Genomic DNA, 19,271 nt, shown 5'->3' on the forward strand with positions numbered 1-19,271 from the left:
TTAGAATGATGGTGATTGTTTTATACTGTATAATATTTCAACATGCAATACTTGGAAAGAAAATGGTAATTTATAAGCTGATGACAGTACAGATGTTTACAAAAATCAGACACTTCACTAGCATTACAATTAGTGTTGGAGAGCTACCCATATATTCTATAGACTTGTTAGTCTAAACATTACCATCATAGCATGAGCTGGCTATCCACGATTCTTATGGAACAGCTGCATCTGTATGGCTTTCTATACTTACATAAGGGAATGAGCAAAAAAATCACATTAATTTCAGAGAGGAAATAGGCCTACCCAAAATCAAAAGGTGTCATGAAACAGAACAGTACTTCTAGGCACAGGTAAGGGAAGGAGTGTGATTTCTGCTCTTAAATATCTTTGTAGTCAAATTAAAATTTAAATATATTCTGAAAGTCTCTGTGGGATGAGAAGAAAAAAAGTCCTTTATCTAGGATAATGAGCTGGCTGACTAAAACACCAGACTATTTTGCATTTTAATGTCAGGCAGAATATTTATACTGAAGAGCTCTTGCTATGTAAAGTTCCCCTTCATGAGATGGATTAATGGAAATTTAGAGCTGTAACAAGACTAAAGATGGATAGGGTGAAGTCTTCTACAGTTGTCTTTTTTTCCCCAGCTTATAAAGAGTTCAATAAGGTAAATACCATTTGAGTAAGACAGATTATATTTCTTTCTTCCAAATCTCAAAAGGATACAATTATTATTACTTTTTTGCAAATACCTTTGGCTTGCTAGAGTGCAAATGCTTATGAAATTTCATGAGAAATCAAAATTCTCTATGCAAAATGAAGGAAGGTTATTTTCATGGATAATGGAAGACTTACTGCAATTTTCAAATAGCAAACATGACAGTCCACTAGAATGAGAAAATACAAGTAAAAACTGATTTTTTTGTTGAGATGGGCTTTTGTTGTGAAGTATGTGGTTCTAGTACAGGGATTACTCTTATATGAATCATTCAGAAAGCTGAGAGAGAGTAGCTCCCTGGAAGAAAATGCAGTATTTACATAGCACTGTGTCTTAAGCAGTTATATATGACATATACATACACCTACTCTCAAAATACATCACCATTGCAAAGAACTACTTTTGACAATATTCTTCCATCCTCCACAGGGAGATTTGCTTTCATAGCTCAGCAAAGACTGCCATAGCTTTTAAGCTTTGCCACAGACATTAAATGACAAAAATCAGTAATGAGTCCAGAAAGCATAATGCAGACAGTGGAAGTGAGACAGCATAGAATGGTCAGACCTGACCCAGGAAACTGGATGCAAGCCTCCACACACAGGTCAGCCTGGAGCTGGGACCCTGACCAACCCCTCCTGACATCCCACTCACAGTTCCACCAGCTGCAGGAACAGCTGCTGAACACTGGAAGAAACAAACCAGCTTTATGTGGAGTAAGGATATAGGCTTAAAATAAGGTAAGTTAGTCAGAAAACTGCAGTTGCAAGGGCTTTTGCTGTGATCTCCTCCTCCACAGCCGTATCTGTGTGCACTTAGGCTAGCCTGCCAGGTGCCCTACTGCTGGTGTCACAGAATCACAGAATTTTTAATATTGGAAGAGACCTCCAGAGATCATCCAGTCCAACCCCCTGCCAAGGCAAAGTCACCTAGAGGAGATCACACAGGAATGTGTGTTAGGTGGGTTCTGAACATCTCCAGAGAGGGAGAGTCCACAACCTCTCCGTGCAGCCTGTTCCAGTGCTTTGCTGCCCTCAGTGTAAAGTTCTTCCTCATGCTGAGGTAAAACTTCTTGTGTTTCGATTTATGGCCATTGCTCCTCATCCTGTTGCTGACCACCACTGGAAATAGCCTGGCGCCATCCTCTTGGCACCCACCTTTGAGATATTTATATGTGTTGCTGATGTTCCCCTCTCAGTCTTCTCCAGACTGAAGCGGCCCAGTTCCTGCAGTCTCTTCTCATGAGAGATGCTCCAGACTCCTAATCATCTTTTTGACCCTCTGCTGGAGCCCCTCCAGTATGACAGAGTAAGGTGTTCAAAAACCTGCTGTTGGGAGGGCTTTCGCCACGATCTTTTCCAAGAGCACAGCACACTCGTGTGCACCAGGTAAGCCTGTGAGGTGTGGGATGCCGCCCTCCCCTGCCGGGTCTCCAAGGGAAGGCGCGGGTTAGGCTGGGCTGGGATGGGCTGGGCACCTCAGCCGCTGCCTTGTCCCTCCACCCGGGGCACCAAGGCTTCGTCCCGCCACATCTGCACCGCGGGGCAGGGCAGGGCTGAGCAGCCCCCGCCTCCGCCAAGGGACACAAGCGCTCTGCGCGCGTCCTGAGGGGAACCGTGTCCCGCGGAGCCCGCTCCCTGCGGAGCCCGCTCCCTGCGGAGCCCGCACCGAGCAGCTCCACTCCCCGTGCCCACCCCGCCATGGCGGCCACAGGCTGCTCCCGGCATGCCCGGCATTTCCCGGCCGCGCTGCCTGGAGACGGCCGCCGGGGCGGGGCGGGGAGGAGCGGGGCGGGAAGGGGAGGATGCTCCGGCCGCCGCGGGGCGAGGCGGCGGCGGCAGGAGTAGCGGTACTTGGCGGCGTAGAGGATGCGGCGGCGGTGGTGGTGTCGGCAGCAGCAGGCGGAGGAGCGGGGAGCGATGCGGTGCTGCGCGGCGGGGCCGTGGCCGCACAGCGCCCTCACCACGCTCCTGCTGACAGGTCGGTCACGGCGCGTCTCCCCGCGGCGAGCGGTGGCGGGCCCCGCCGGCAGCGGCCGGCCTGCGCCGCGGTGCTCCCCCTGCTTGGGCTTGGCGTCCCCTCCCGGCGGAACCGCCCCCCCGGCTCGCCCTCCGGCTGCGGCTCGCTGCGCGCCCCGTTCCCGCTGCTCAGTGCCCCCTGTCAGTGCGGGGGCCGGGCGGTCCCAGCATCCCCCCATGCCGCGGCTCCCGCAGTGTTGTGAATTCGTACACCGGAGGACGCTCCACAGGCGGCGCGGGGATGCGGCCTGTGCGCCCCCGCCCCAGGACCGCCACAGCCCCTCCCGGCACGGCGGGCGCGCCCGAGCGCGGCGGGGGCCCGGGCTGAGGGAGCCCGGGGGCGGCGGGTGAGACCGGAGCGGGACTGCCGGCGGGGCGCGGGAGCCGGGCCTGGCTCAGAGTCGCTGGATGGCGCGGGAGGCTCCGCTCCCGGGGACTGGGCCGGGCCCGCTGCGCTCCTCCGGTCCCCCGACCTGGTGCCTGACGCGAGAGACGGGCTGTTGTGAGTACGGGGTTGTCTTTTGTGTGGCCCTTCTTCTCCGTTATTTCCCATCTTGACCACTTAGTCCAACCGAGGCAGAATTGGGAATTCAGAAAAAGTCTTTATCCTGGTCCCTGAAAGCTAAATAATGGCTTTCATGCAGTAAGCAGGATTTCCACCTGCAAGGTTCTTCACAGTGAAATGCATCAAACAGCTAACACTTAATAGCAGCCCAGCCACATGACTGCCTTTGTGAGACTTGTTACACCAGAGTAAGTTAACAGCAGGAAATCTATTTGTGTTATTTTGAGTTCTGAGAGGTCAGTGGTGTGTTATCTGCAAGCAGTCTGCTCTATATCCTCTTGAATAGTATCTAGGTACTCTCCTAATACCCCTAGGAGGAGGTAACCTCTAGGTACCCTTCTTTTATTTATGACCCTACTTGTAATAGGTTATTGGCAGCAGAATGAGATACTGGATATATTAAAGATGTGGTAAGAACTTAAGTGCGAAGTTGTTCAGTGTGAGGATAAAACTTCATTTGTTAGATGCAAGACACTGCTATTCCCTTATGTGGAAATTTTTCCTACCTCTTCCACCTTCCCCTCCATGACTGATTGTGGCATATCAACCAAGCAAGAACTAGGACAATTGAGAATAAGCTTTCAGTATCAACTGAAATAATGTTTTTTACAAAGGCCAACTAAACGACCTTATAGAAGCTGAGTTGTGAGCTTAATCCACAAGTCCTTTCCAGGCTACATGGTAAGGGAAGAGGTCTTAAAGTTTTTTCATGATAACTTTTCCTCTTAGACGTTTCTAAGGTTGGTTCAGTGAGATTTCATTAGTTAAAACAGAAGAATATGTGGTTTGAAACTGATGTAAAAAAGGAGGCATGAACTTCAGTTACATTCTTTTAAGAGATATGAATATAAAATTTATTTTTTGGCAAGGTGGAGATTTGTAGTATGTTCCTGATCTGAATGAAGCTGTCCCAGGAGCTCACCTGAGCTCACCTCCATTCTTCCTAAGTATAGAAGTTCCAACCTTGTCTGCTGGCTCAAAGATGCATTGCCCAGCATGAAAATCCATTCTTTTGAATCCTGATCTTAGGTAAACTCTACAGTACTGCAGCATTGCTTAACAAGGCAAGAGAGATCTGACAGACACAATGGCATGTGAGAAGTAGCACAGGACTTCTAAATAGATTTCTTTTATTTCTCCTCAACTAATATGGATTAGTTTTTTCCATTTATGTTGTAGCACTTCATCTACAGAAGAAAGTTAACTTACGCTTTTTGCATTTCTTAAAGATGTATGAAAAAAGGCTTTCTAGAGGAGGATAACGCCTACCACAAGTCAGAAGGGTTGTCTGCCTCTCACTTCTCCCTGTCCTCCTTGAAGCAAACATTATTTCATCATCCAGGAATTTCACAAGAATTAAGAATTTAGAGGTTGTAGGAGTGATTTCAGTTGCTCCTAGGGGCCTTGTATAGTACTCAAATTGAAGGTATTGACTCCCAAATGCAAGCTGATGATGCTTCACTGCTAGGAAAACTGGGACTTCGTTGTAAGAAGTGATACATAGGATTAAGCATTTCTACTAGAAACTAGTTAGGTGTTCTTTGACTCTAGCTTTATAGTAACAGATCCTAGAAGTTTGCTAAATTACACTAGTAGAGCTGTCTGGCATATTAGTTTGGCAGAGCAATGAGTTGCCCCCATATTATGTATCTGCAGAGAGAGTGGTTATCAAAACTTTGTTTGAGTCACTGTGGCCAGTGTTTTTGCCCTGTATTTCTGCACTTGGAATTAGTTGTCAGTGCCCATGTTGTCCCTGGAACCCTTGTTTCATCCCAGCAATAGGGAATTGTAGAGCAATGGAGTTGTAGTCTCCTTTCCCTATTAAGGGGTCAAAATGAGGATGAAGCTCATTAGTTCTCACTTTGCAAGCTGTGGTTATGTGGTCACATTAATTTGTCATGAGGCTGCAGTGCTGCCAGAAAGCATTCTCCAGCCCTTGCACAGCTAGGGATTATTTGCTGCTTTCCCTGGTGACAAATAACTCGTACAGTGATACTATGGATTGGGTCACCTGCCTCAAAACTAGTCGACCCACAAAAATAGTTCACTGAAGTGTATGTACTGCCCAGGACTGGTATGGGATTGTTTCTACTGGTGTGTGCTAGGTGATGAAGAATGTGCTGGGAATGCCCCCTTTGAGCAGGGCTGCAGACGTGCCAGTTTAAAACAGCTGTGAAATCGCTGGCTAGGGCGGGGATCCTGGAGGCTGAACCAGATCCCTGCACTTGTCCTGCTGTTGACAGCAGAAGTGCTGTTGGCAACACTCCTCTGCTAAGCCGCACCCTGTGCGAGGAGGCAGAACATTTCACAGATGGTCTGGTGTTTTCAAACTAACACCACAGCACAACTGCCCTTTTCCTGATGTGGGTGCAAGCATAAGAGCACAGAAGCAGGTTTCCTTCCAGACGGTCTCTGGATGTCTGCCTGCCTATGAAGATGCTGCCTGTACTAGTAATCTGAGCCAGGTCAATACATACAATCTACTGTCAATAGGTACTTACTTGAATAAGTAATTACAGGAGGGGAAAAGTAGCCGTTCCATTAATATGCTTTTCATTACAGAAACACATTATTTATAGGCAGTACATGGAGGCATCTTAGAGGTCCTAAAGCCAGACAATAAGAAGTCAGCTTTATGGCAGAAGATGTAACTGTTCAGTGTGTAGAGAGGCTTAATTTTGCTCCTTAATGTTTTTAGATTTGGTTGGAAGTTCATTAAAGTACTTTAGGAATTGCAGTCACTGAAGTAAAACCCATTCTTTAGAAGAAAGATTATTTCCAATCAAAGAAAAAATGATTTAAAACCTAGACAAGAGTATCTGTTTTTTTCAGTATCTGAAGAGCTTTTGGATTCTTCCTGAATAGAGAATGATAAATTTACAGTAGTCACTGAGTTTAGAGTGTCTTCCTTGGCAGACTTCTAGATGAAAGAAGGGAGTTGCTAGTTTTGATTACTTCCATAGGAATTTGATTCTGTGTCTAAATGTTGTTACAACTGCAGCACAAACAGCCAAAATGCCTTTTAAATATAGGTTATTTTATTGACAGTCTGAGCCATGAAATTGAGAAGTTAGAAAGAACAACCTACTGAGCAAACAGAAATCTTAGTGTATTGAAATCAACGGCTTTTCTGAATCCCTTAGTCTTTCAGAACAATTGCCACCTCAGAAATCTGGAATGCAATTGCTGGGATACCCTGATAGTTCATATCAAAAGATGATAGAAATGTTGGAGACATCCTGGAATGGCCAGGGTGGCCTGGCCATACCCCTTGGTTACACTCGAGCTGGAACTACAGGAACTGACAATGTTTTCCTCACCTTTGTGGAAATGCTAACCTAATTTGGTTCTCCTTTTCAGGCCTGCAGTAGGAGGGGGAATGGTGGTGGTGGGTAAATGCTACTGTTAATGAATCACAAGGGTTTTGTTCTCTCAGTAGTTAATTTGTAGCTTCCCATGGATGCAAATGCTGAAGTTTAACAGTGAGACTGACAAATGCTTTATTCGGTTACTTTCCTTGAATGATTTAGGAGAAATGTTCTGATGTTACTGTAACCAGTAGATAGCACAGGAACAGATGGAAAACTATTGCCTACTGAACGAAAATGACTAAGAATAGAGCTGAGAAACATTTCTGGGGTTGATTTGGACTTTTAAACAGTTTGGATAAATGGAATGTAGAGGGACCTGAGCAATCTTCAATGGAGAACTAACACAAATTAATTCCTGTTTCTTACATAGTAGCTGTTGTTGAAGAGGGTTAGAAAATATCCAGTCTCAATGTGACTTTCCACTGATAGAATCCCTTCTAATTAATAGTAGATTTCTGCCATATACTACCTAGTAGGCAAGAGGACAGTGCATGGAAGTTGGAAGAGGAGGGAGAGTAGGTGAGTGCTGCAACTTCTGCCTCCTTTTATGGATCATATGATCAACTGGGCAAGTATCCAGTGTGGCCACCAGCGGATCCTTAGTAACTGCCTGGCTACAAGCTTTGATTGCAGCTGTGGGCCAAGCACCTTGCAGGTGGTTCTCTCTTCACAGGTGTTTCACTTCAACTTATGGTGTCAGTTTCTGACTGTTTTGCTGTGTGGTTCTCAGCAATCCTTCAGAAAAATGTGCTGTGTATGGATCTGCACTTCCAGCTCAGAATTCAGAGGAAGGAGGACTGAGCCAGATGGCATATGCAGTAGAGGAGTGCAAGGGTAGCTTTTTGCAGTGGGGCTGTGCCATAAAAGAGTAAGGGGCAGTGTACACATGGCCCGAGGCCCTGGTCTGTGGCATCAAAGTAACAAACATCTGTTTATGTCAGGTCCCAGGGGAAGGTGGAGGTGTAGGAGAGGGGGGAAGTGGCTGGATTTGATAGCTGGAGCTATATGCTGCTTTAATAGTAGGAGAGATGGGCTTGAGATCCTACTTTGAAGAAGGAGTAAGAGGATAGGCAGAGGTGCAGGATACTGTTTGGAGATCAGAGTGCAGTAAAGAAATGAGGAAGGTGAAATTGGTCCATGATACTTGTGTCCTTTTTTGATTGTTACGTGGTCAGAAATTGTTGTGGGTATCCACTCTATTAAATATTTAGTGGCTAAATATTATGCAAATATACTTTAAAAAGGGGAAAAAGAATATAAATTAATATAAATGTGATTTTTATTTATAATCAACACAATTATAATTAAAGAATAATTTAAAGAAAAACATAATTGCATAAAGAAGAAAAAACTGTGATGTGCTTCACCTGGGCGTGTTCAAGTCCCAGGCACAGAGCTATGAATTTGCTCTTGCTGTTGAAGGCAGTGGTGGCTTCTCCAGCAACTGTGGCAACATGTGTAACACACTGAAGAACCTGACACTATTAGCATTCTTTTCATCGTGAGTACAAGGCTGATTAAATTAATTCTAAACTGTCTCTTTGATAAAATGCATAGTTTGAATCCCTGCATTCTGTAGTATAAGGTCTCTTTTGTCATCTTTTAATCATATTCAGATCTTCCCAGAACCTTCCTTGTGTTGTCAGTTGCTTCTTGAAGGCTCTGCTAGACAGAGCATTTGAACAGGGATCATATCTGTGTCAAGTACAAAAATAAAGTCTGCATGTTCTTCCTTGATGTTGCCGTTTACATGTCAGCTGTTCTAGCCAGTGTTATGGTGAAAGCTCTGTTCAACCTGACTTACACCTCTAGGTTGTTACCCAAGCTGAGCATCCCTGAATTGTGTGTGCACAGTATGTGTTTGGCATGCTGCTGCCTTTCTTCCTGCTGTGCAGTTACATTTTATTCTACTGAACTGCACATCACTGATCACCTTTCTACCAGACAATGCAGACTGTTCTGTCACCTCTATTATTTGTCAGTCTCCTAGCCTTTGTTTTTACCTGCAAATTCTATCAGTATATTTGATACATACAAATAATCCTTTGTCTCCCTCCCCATCTCCATCTCTATCCTGCCTCTCTTCTCTCCACACCAGTTACATAAGGCTAGTGCCAAAACTTTTGAGACCCAATAGAAAGCTCATATAAGAAATTAACTTTTTAGCAGCCCTATTCTTTTGATTTTCACATCTGTCACTTGAAATCAAATCAGTGGTGATATATATGAAAACATCACACTATAAACTCTAGGATCTGAAAACAGGCATACTGGTTCTTTTCCAGTTTCCCTGTTAAATGCAGCGTAGCATGTAGAGGTAGACAGGTAACTTCTTCAATCCACACAGCCAAACCTGGAACCCAAATGAAAGACACTTACTGATCATTTATATTGAAAAACACATTGAGGAGCTTGTATTTATTTTTTTTTTTAAATTGCATTTAAATATGCTAAAATGATTTAGTATCTACTTTTTCAATTGAAGTGTTAAGTGACAAGCTGTGTAGCTAAGGGTAATGTCATTATTGCTGTCTTTATTAGGAAAAACTTGTGGGCTCACCAAAAGTGTCTAAAAAGATGCGTTAAATCCTTAATAAGGATTAAATAAGGACTGTGATAAGTATAATAATTTTGACAAGAACTGTGATAACTAATACTTTTCTTCATTTAATAATTTAGTTATCTAATCTTGTATTAATTGTTTTGTCTGGTACTGGTTTGTAGCTGACAAGCCTCTGATTACCCAGCTCATCCTGTTGGAATAATGGAACAACTTTATTTGATCTTTTTAGGAATTTCTTGAGTTTTTCACGAATTACTAATATTTACACAAAGTCCTATGCAGTACTAAATTTCACAGTCCCTAGGATGTTATTATATTAAGACTTGCAATATGTGCAGATCTGTTCATCAGGGAAAAAGTTGTTAGAAATATTATTGTGTTGGTATGTTAATTATTGCATTAATCAAATTATTAAATTTAATAAATAATAAAATAAAAGGTACATTAAAATGCACTTTTAAATTACACTTCATCCTCAATTCAGTTTTAGATATTTTGTGTAAATTATCAATAATAGGTATATGTCCTACATGTGTAGATTGAGTGTGGTGTACATTTATTACTTCTTAAGCCAGATCTGTTTGGCCTCCTGAATTCTGTTTGAAGAATGTCTTATCACTAATTTAATAGCTGCCTGCTGTAACAGGTCAGAACTTTCCACAGATGTTTAGGTTTCTTTCATATACTGTGCATGTTTTCCAATAAGTGTTCATTTCTTCCTGCAAACTGGTGTATCTGTACACAAGTACTGCTCCTTGATGTTTCTGGTATTGCTGTTTTTACAAGGATATTAAGACGGTAGTCCAAAAATATCTTTGATCCAGGGTTTGACATGAGTTCTCACTCCCAAATAATTTCAAAATAAAAATACCCACTCATTATGGCCACTTTTGCTTTCCTAGCACCTGCCTGCAGTTCCTTCCCTCTGCACTTTCAGCTGGCATGTGACTGTACAGCTGGTATACCTATTATTCATCACAGAAGAACAGGAACAAAAAGTGGGAAGTGAGGAGGGAGCTTTCTCAGGCACCTCTGCTGCTGGTGAGGTGGAGTCTTTCTGTCAGCTCCACAGCTGCTTTCTGTCTCCAGTAATCATTTGCTCCTCACTGCATTTAAAACTCCTACCTTCAGCTGTGTGTATCCAGCTGATTTCAAGCTGTGTTCTAGTTGTGTGGGTTGTAGGCAGCCATTTTTAATGGGTTCTTTTTGCAAAATTGATTATTGGTTATGCCTGCAAGGCAATCAGCCCCATGTGTCTTTATATAAGCATCATTATAAAAGCAAAGCTTGCTTACTTTAATTTTCCTACTTTGACCAAAATATACCTCTCCAGTGAAAGCTACTTTATATATTTTTGCCTGTATGTGAGGTTTTGTCAGTGCAAACATATTTATTAGAGAATGGTCTTCTTCATCTTTGTTATCATTACAATTATGTCACCAGAAGTGTCTGCAGAGGTTTATGTATTTAGTGTAAACTTAGCTTATTTAGAAAAATGGGTGTCAAAAAGATGATTGTTGGAAAGATTATTATATATTTATATATTCAAACCAATCACCTCTGTTTTTTGACCTGTGGTTCCTAAATTTTGATTAAAACCGAAATATGATCTGAAGAAGGTAGAAGTAGAAGGTGTCTGATCCCATCTGATCAGATTGTTTATGGCAGTTTGTTGATCTGACTAATTTATTTGTTTTGCATTTGTTTTATTGTAAAAAGCTATTTTGCTAAGCTCTGCTGATGGCAATAATGGAACTGTTAACTGGACGACTAAGCGAGCCCACAGTTATGTTATCAGCAGAATAAAGGCTGTTCCGAAGAATGGTGAGTTTAGGTTGTAAATTTAAATACCCTGCTGGTTCAAGCAAACCTGCTTTTAATATTACTCTTGCTTTTCCAGTCATGTCCTTGTTTTAGGAGTAGGGTGCTATTTTATGGTAAGTAATTTGGAAAACTGTACATTTCTTCAATCTTCAAATATTCACAGACCTGCGTGTTCTTGTTAGTCTTCCCTGACTTTTCCTGTTCCTGTAGCTTTGCTTGAAATAATGGCTGTGTTTATACCTAATACTGCACATTTTCTTATCATGGCTGGTTGCTTGAAGACACTTCTGCAGTTTGCTTAATACAATAACTTCTCTGTAACAATTTTAAAAAGTCTTCTCACACATGAATGTAAAAAGACTATTTTACTGTCATTTATGCAAGTACACATCAAACACTGTAGCTAGTGCACACTGGCTTTGAAGAAGCTTTGCACTTGTTGCTCATCTAGGCAGGCAGTCTGGATTAGCTTCCAGATCAAGTTATTTCTGGGATTGTTCTTCATCTGCTAAATATCAGTGGGGAGAGAGCCAACTGAAATTTCTAGGAAAAAAAACCCCAAAAACTTCCAGGTGAATTCTTTCGTGAGGATCATCGGCATACAGGCTGCAACCAACGTGGTGAAATTTCTGGAGATGGGGGTTTTCTGTTTCTGGTAACAGGCTCTGGGATGCAGGCTGATAAAATCCTGTTTGAATTCCTGGCTGTGCCTGTGTTCAAGACCTATAAGGAGATATTGGAATCTACAGAAAGTCCTCCAAGCGATCTGAAGACAAGAAGGAGGGAAGCAGTGCTGTCAATGGTAGCTGATTCTAGCAGGGATCTGATGTGTTCCTAAGTAATGAAGATTTTTAATTTCCCATGATTAATATTACAGAAGCTTTTCACAGTCCCTGAGACTTTTATCTACCACAGGGAATTTGCCCAGACAATTCACAGCTGGCAGTCTGCTGTATTAGATTAGTATCTATTTGTTAAGTATATTCCGTTTCATCCCTAGATCACCCAAGATGATGATTGCACATTCATCTTGTCTCAGTCTCATGAAAATAATTGAGGGTTTTCAAAGCTTGTGAAGAAAGTAGCATTTCCCTTATTTCATTATTGAAAAGCTAGTGATAGCTGCAGTAGACTGAAGACTCATCATTTTCCTTCTGGTTTTGAAGAAACTTCTTGGGGGAAAGACAAGGAGGACATCTTTGACAAGGAGGGCAAGAACGTCTCAGTTTTTAGTCACCATACTTGTGTCATTATGATGTGTTTGTCATTAAAAGATAAAACAGGTTTCTGGGATTTTTCCTTCTGAGAGTTGTTTCTAGACTTCCACCAAGATCAGTGTTTTATTTCTGCATCAAATTCTTACTGGTATACTTATTTCAGCAGCAGGGAATGTCTCATTGCTAGGAATGGCAGGCATTTAGAGGTGGTAATAGGTTTCCTATAGCAGACAAAATAAGTGTTATATTTTTTTTTCAGTAACTGCTGATTTTTATTATGTTTGCTTCTTCCTGAAAGAATTGCTTACTGAGAAAAAATGCACATTTCTTTTTCACTGTTCTTCCTGTTTGAAATGGATTTTCATTGTAGAGAAAAAGCATCAGAAGTGGAAAAATAAACTTTTCTAGGTATTTGATGCACTTTCAGCCAGCCACCATATTTGTGTCAGCTCTTCTGTTCTATTAATGTTACTTTTTCAGTTTTTCTTTAAAGCATTTTAAAGGAAATTAGTGAACTTCATGTACTGTTTATGGCTCATTCACGGAATTGAGTGCAGAGGTTTTTTGGATAATAATTTACTAATTTTAAGTAAGTAAATCAATGATGTTAGTGTATGTAAGTCTACATAATGAAAATCACAGTAACTGTTTTATTAACCATACAGAATTGTAACAATTCACATTTCAGGATCATTTTAATTTTGTCACTAGGATAAAATTATTAGAAAGGTGCTCTGTTCATTATTGTGTTAAAAGTGGCTTTCAAAAAAGCAAATGCTGTGGAATGTGATCAGTAGTATATCCAGAGTTATACATTCTGCAACGTTAAGCTTGAAGAGTGGGGAGTATGTAACTAAATGTGGAGGCCTACATTACAGATGTTTGCATCTCCTCTCAGATGCCTCTGCAGTCCATGGAGATCTAGTCAGTGTAGCCTGGAATCTAGGACATGATTCATCTCACTTTACAGGAGAAATCAAATAAATCAACCCCTAGAAGCATCTGTTTCTTCTTCACTGACTATAAAAGGAGCCTGACTAACTTAGTGGTGGATGTTGTTTCTGTAGGCATCTAAAATTAGGTGGGAGAGATTCCACTCAGAGTACGTGGCGTGAGGGCTGGAATGCCTGTGATTATTGCCTAATTAATGGTGCCTTTTTAAGCAGATCTCAAGTAGGAAAGTTGGTATAATTATAAGGCTGGAGAAATTATACCAGGATTAAAAAATTACACCAGCATTGAAGAATTACATGAGATTTAGCCACATTTCAAATATGTCCTGCTTATTGATCCAAGGTTGAAATTTGCACTTCTGGGAACTACAAGTTTATTCCTATCAGTTTGTTACAATGTCTCTGAAGTGACTCTCTTTTGGAGTCTGTTTTCCCAGTGTCAGCACCTCCATGCTGTATGGCCTATAATTTGCTTTTGGAGATGTGATTCCTCATGAAGTTTCTTCCAGTTTGGCAAGCAAGGCTGGTAGCTGTGTGTGATTGTCTGTGGCTAACCATCTTTATCTACTACTTTTGTAATCTTCATCTCACTGACAAAATCTATTAGCAATGATCAGTTCTTTCAGGGCATTAAATTAAAATTCAGTAGTAATAAAATTAGTAATACAAGCTACAATCAATCTTATTAAGACACCTTGAGAACCACCTACTAAATCAGTATTCTCTGTTTATACTTACATGTTGAAATTTGTTGATAAAGTGGCTTCTTATCATCTAATTTTGTAATGATTTCTTCATTCTTCTAATTCATTAAAATATGTATGTAGTTCTGCATCAAATGTGTTATACCTAAAAAAGCTATGCCCTTGTCAGTGAATTTTGTATTAAATGAAACCCACCCTATTGCTTTTATATATGCTGATTGTTCTGAATTTTCTTTACGTTTTTGATTCTCAGTCCTGTAAAATGTGGCTTCACTTTTTTTGTTTGGAATCAGTTTCACCTGACTGGCCAATAAATACCCTTGTCCTTTTGTTTTATCCTTCAATACAAGCCCAACATCTTCATTAAAGAGCTCTCTAACCAAAGTTTTAGTATTTTACCCTGGTCGTCTGAGAAAGTCTAGCTGTAAGAACTCATAGAAATCAGCTGAAGTGAGTTGCTATGTCCTTTTCTGCACAAGAATTGAAAAATCTGCCATTTCTCTTCAGTGGGGAATGACAACTGTCGATTGGTAAGGTTCCTCTGTATTCTTCTGTTGCTTTCTCTATGTAAAATATCAGGAAAACATGACTGTGTAATTCATTTAGTGTACTTTTATTAATGTAATATTAAAAATAAACCAACTATAAAATTACAATTGCCTTCCTCATTTTTTTAAATTACTATAAAAATAAAGAGCTTATACCACTTCTGAAATTTTGAGATAGGCAGTTTTGTTTATTGCAGTCTTGGAAAGGATCCTGTTGGGCAAAGAGAGGGTTTGCTCTGTGTTCTGTTATCTACATAACCTTTTAAAAATCTTATTAACAGGTGCCTAATATTTGTTGCTTTCCTTCTCCCAGATGCCCGCATTGCTGTTGAAATGCATGAAGTTACCTAGAGCATGTCTCATTTTTGCCTTTTTTCTGTCTCTTATCTCTCCTTCTGCTTTTCAGTGTACACAATTCTGTCTAAGGTGCACTCTGATCGGAATGTATACCCTTCTGCTGGAGTTCTGTTTGTTCATGTTTTGGAGAGAGAGTACTTTAAGGGGGAATTTCCTCCTTACCCAAAGCCTGGTATGAGATGCTAAGATCTTCCATATTATATGCAGAAAAAATATTGTCATAAAAAATTGAAGTCTATTTAGCATACCTTGTGTTTTAACATATAAGGTAAACAAGACAGGTTTTAGTTTCTATTGAAATATCTTCAAATGAAATAAAATGTGTAGTCCTACACTTCTAAAATATTCTAGTTCGTGGTTGTTTGTGAAAAAATGCATATAATTGTGTATTGTGAAAAAATGTACTTAATTTGGGAAGGTGTAGTAACCCATTATATATGTCTGATATTAAGAAGTGTTTCTTCACTTTTGCATTAAATATGAAATTGTGGAAACTTATTGTCTGTTAAAAATGCTATCTGGTCACTGTTTGAGACATAGCATGTATCAGGCTATATGAAGGAGCAATGTGAAAGCATATAGTAAATATAAGACAAAATAGAAGATAAATCAAATATGAGACTTCATAATACTGTTTTCTTTCATTTTTAAAAATAGTCCTTTGGCTTCAGCCTTATTCCTGTATTTAGGAACAGTTTAATGTTAGCAAACAGACCAGTTTTAGGGAAGGAGCTGTGATTTCTTAAGTTTGGTTTTGCTATATACTAAAGCTAAAAGACTGGCCATCACAGGTTAGAATATGTGTAAGCAATCTGGTAGGGGTGGGAAGAGAGAGAGCATTCAGCCACACATGCTTATCAACAGTGAAAAGGAATAAATGTATCTAGCTTATATAAAGATGACTATTTTCCTATAATAGGAAAAACCTATGTACAGTGCATACATAATCAAAGGCTGTTTCATTAATAAGCTTTTTAATTTATCTGAGAGTGCTATTAGTAAGACTCACTTTGAAGAAAAAATAAGCTTCTGTTAGCATTGGTTAAGTTTTGAGTAAACATGAGTAAACCCAAATGTTTTTAAAATTTAATCTCTTTGTAAAATGAGTGTTTTTCCTGACACGGATACCTGAGTCTTTGTTTATGCCATGGTGACTAGCAGAGTAAAGTTTGCCTCCGTTCCAGTTTTTTGTCCGTTTTGGCACATAAGTGGAAGGAGCTTGGAAATTTTGCTATTGATGGATTGTCTTACAGCTGCAGCCTCTTGACATTCATGTGATTCCAAGGCAATAGGAATCTGGTTTCAGATCCTTTGAAATTGCTGTTCCCACAGACAATTGTGATTATGTCAGAAATTCACGCCTATGAGGTCAGGTCACGGTACTCTTATTTTTGTCTGCGGAGCTGGATCATTACAATAGCCTACCTTGACGAAGGAAGGGCAAAACAGAATGTGTCACAGGTGGCTTTCAGAATTTCCCTCAAATCATTCCCATGCTGGGAATTTTTTTAGAGCAGGGTGCCTCAGCTGGACACTGCCTTGGTGGTGAGGATTTGGTAGTGTTCAGGCCTGATTTCATTTACAAAAGCTAAAATAAATTGAAGTAAAATCCAGAAATATAAAAGTATCAATAAGAACCACAAGAACCAAGGTACTGGTTTGACTTGAGGGGCTTTAACAGCTGGACCACTGTATTTAGTAACCAGCAGTGGCTCCAGTTCACAGGAATGTCTGATCCTTTTTTGAATTAATTTGTTCCCTAAATTAAAACGATTGCCAGGCTGTTGGTGCCAAAGACCTGTCTGTGTATCCTAATGCTAACAGAAGCTTTCACGCATTATTGATTATGGAGCCACTCTTTACCGTACATTAAGTACCTGGATCCATCAATAAAAGTAAGTTGGGAGGGTGAATTAAAGGACTGAAATCTTTGTGCATTTGTCTGTAAGGAGGTTAGATGCTTCAATTTGAGATGGAACTGAGCTCTAAAATTAAGACCCAATAGTTACTGAACATGAGCACTCAGCTAAAACTCTAGGAAGTACCTGCACATTTATGTCTGCAGTTGGTTATACTTTCCAGGTATGAATTTCTTAATATCTAGAAGTGCTAAGTAATAGTTCACTTATTTCTGATATGGTAAAGGTTAGCAAATTTTAATTGTTTTTTTCATCTTAGAAAGATTCAGAAAACAAGTGAAAGCAGAATATGACTACTTAGTTGAAAAATTAAAATCAAAGCATTTAACATTTTCTTGTAAATATTCTAATATAATTTCTCTTATCTAGGTGAAATAAGTAATGATCCTATAACATTTAATACCAATTTAATGGGTTACCCTGACAGACCTGGCTGGCTACGCTATATACAAAGGACACCATACAGTGATGGAGTGCTGTATGGCTCACCAACTGTAGAAAATGTGGGCAAGCCAACCATCATTGAGGTATTTGCTTTCAAAAGTTCAAAAATATGTATTTTGGTTTAGAGTGTAAGGTTTAGAACTGTCAGCAAGTTCCCCCTTGTTCTTGAATAGTTAATTGCTATTTCATATTAAAGTTTTATTCAAAATACAGAGCAAAAAAACTTGGTAAGCAACTGTACTTGAAGAATAACTGAATCATAACTTTGTTCAACCTAAATATGGGTCAGACTTTTTCCCACTAGATGGAAGTGTTCATTCAATAAGCAGTTGTGGGGGTTTTTTGCTTGTTTGTTTTTGTTTGTTTGGTTGGGGTTTTTGGTTTGATTGGTTTGGGGTTTTTTTCAATTATTTTTCATCAAACCCTGTTCATTATTCATGTGTATTGATAGGTTTTATTTTAGTTAGCACTTTTATGAATCTAATTCATATGAGTGTAACAATGACAAAACTGTATTTTTGAGAGTTAACTATTCAAATATTTTAAAGCACTAATTATTCATTGAGCAGCAATTCAAGGGAAAAGGGACAATATTTTATACCATGTATTTCATACACAGTAGACTGAATCAGGCACAGTGTGGTTCAGTGTTGAGAAATCTGCACATTAACTTACTCCAGCCATTTTGCTGCTTCAACAGTATATTTGTCTTAAACCCTTGATGAGTATTTTTTTTCCCTAAATTGCATTTGATGTAGTTTTTCTTCCTCAAGAATGATAACTCTGAATGTTAAATTATACTGCAGGTAGTTTCACCCATGTTTAATTTTATGCTCATGATTCTGTTTTGATTTCAGCAGGACTAATACCATCTGAGAATTGATCATGTACAGAAGTTCTTGCAGGCTTTGCTTATTTTTATTTAGAGGAAACCATTATTTGAAATTGCCAGTTTTTAAAAGGCATGTACTTTTAGGTTCTAGGATCTATATCAAGACCTCCATTCTAAGCATGACCCCAAGCCATATTTGAAGTAAATCTTGCCCAGTGTACAAATTAATTCCTTGCAGTTCCAGTCTTAGATGTGGCTTTTGAATTAATTTTGTGGTGTGTGAGGAGGGCAGATGGCATTTGATCCTCTTCCTAGTGCCCTCTGAGATGAGGGATTGCATATTCCTGGCCTGAATATAACTTCCATCATGTTATAATTCCTGAGGGGATGTCATGGGGAGCTCACTGAACTAGAGGAGACCTCATGATTAGGAGAGCCTAGCATTATGCATAGCCTTGCTGTAGAGCAGGTAACGTTCTTGAGCTCAAGCTCCTTTGAAAGCTGTGCAAAGACAGTTTGTGTTTGAATGAATATTCAGGACAGAGGCAATCTCTGCCATGCCTTCCCTGTGGTATGTGGGCTACGCTGGCAGCTCCCACTGCTGGAGTGCAGGCTCCCAGTGGGTACTGCCCTGCTCCTGTACAGAGCTTGTATGAGCGGGGGTTTGATTTTCTGGGTACTGGTGGTTCAACTGCTGTTGAAGAAACCCTTTGAAAAATTAGCAGCATTAGGACTAGAGAAATCTCAAATTTATTTTCTGTTAATTTTATATTGAAATTGTTACGTTAAATGAGATCTGATTGTGTTGGGTAAGCTTTTCCCTCTCCACTTAAACAAACCTGCAGTAGATACACCGTAGCATTTTTCCTTTTCATTCAAATCCTTTAAAAGAAGTGCAACATCTGTTACTTTTATTTATTAAATAGTCAGTGTCACAGTGGTTTGTGACTCTGCTGAGAAGCAACATAGTTCTATCACTCCTGTGCCTCTCCTTTGCTCTTGAAATGAGTGAACGGAAATCTAAAATTAGAAAGAAAATTAGATTTTTTCAGTTTATTTCATGAAAGATATATCACCTTGCAGGGATAAAAAAGGTAGAGAAGATAGTACTTAATTATACTGATATCCAGCCTTGTTCTGTATTTCTTATGAATGATCCCTTAATCGTAGTACAACCTTGGAGTACAGTCACCACTGTGAAGTAACCACTTGTGTGCATTTCAGGTATCCTAGAT

At 40.2% G+C, this 19,271-nt stretch overlaps 1 protein-coding gene across 1 annotated transcript in view; it reads left to right on the forward strand.

Moving 5' to 3' along the window:
• The first annotated feature begins 2,363 nt into the window (after positions 1–2,363).
• SGCE (sarcoglycan epsilon) overlaps positions 2,364–19,271 on the forward strand; it is a 32,664-nt gene continuing 15,756 nt past the window's right edge. Inside the window, 5 exon segments of the mRNA XM_068210827.1 lie at positions 2,364–2,584; positions 2,586–2,701; positions 10,958–11,062; positions 14,891–15,013; positions 17,130–17,287. Of these exon segments, the coding sequence (XP_068066928.1) occupies positions 2,526–2,584; positions 2,586–2,701; positions 10,958–11,062; positions 14,891–15,013; positions 17,130–17,287 (561 nt within the window). The 5' untranslated portion in view covers positions 2,364–2,525.

Source organism: Anomalospiza imberbis, chromosome 1 (genome assembly GCF_031753505.1).
Source record: "Anomalospiza imberbis isolate Cuckoo-Finch-1a 21T00152 chromosome 1, ASM3175350v1, whole genome shotgun sequence".
Classification (NCBI taxonomy): domain Eukaryota; kingdom Metazoa; phylum Chordata; class Aves; order Passeriformes; family Viduidae; genus Anomalospiza; species Anomalospiza imberbis.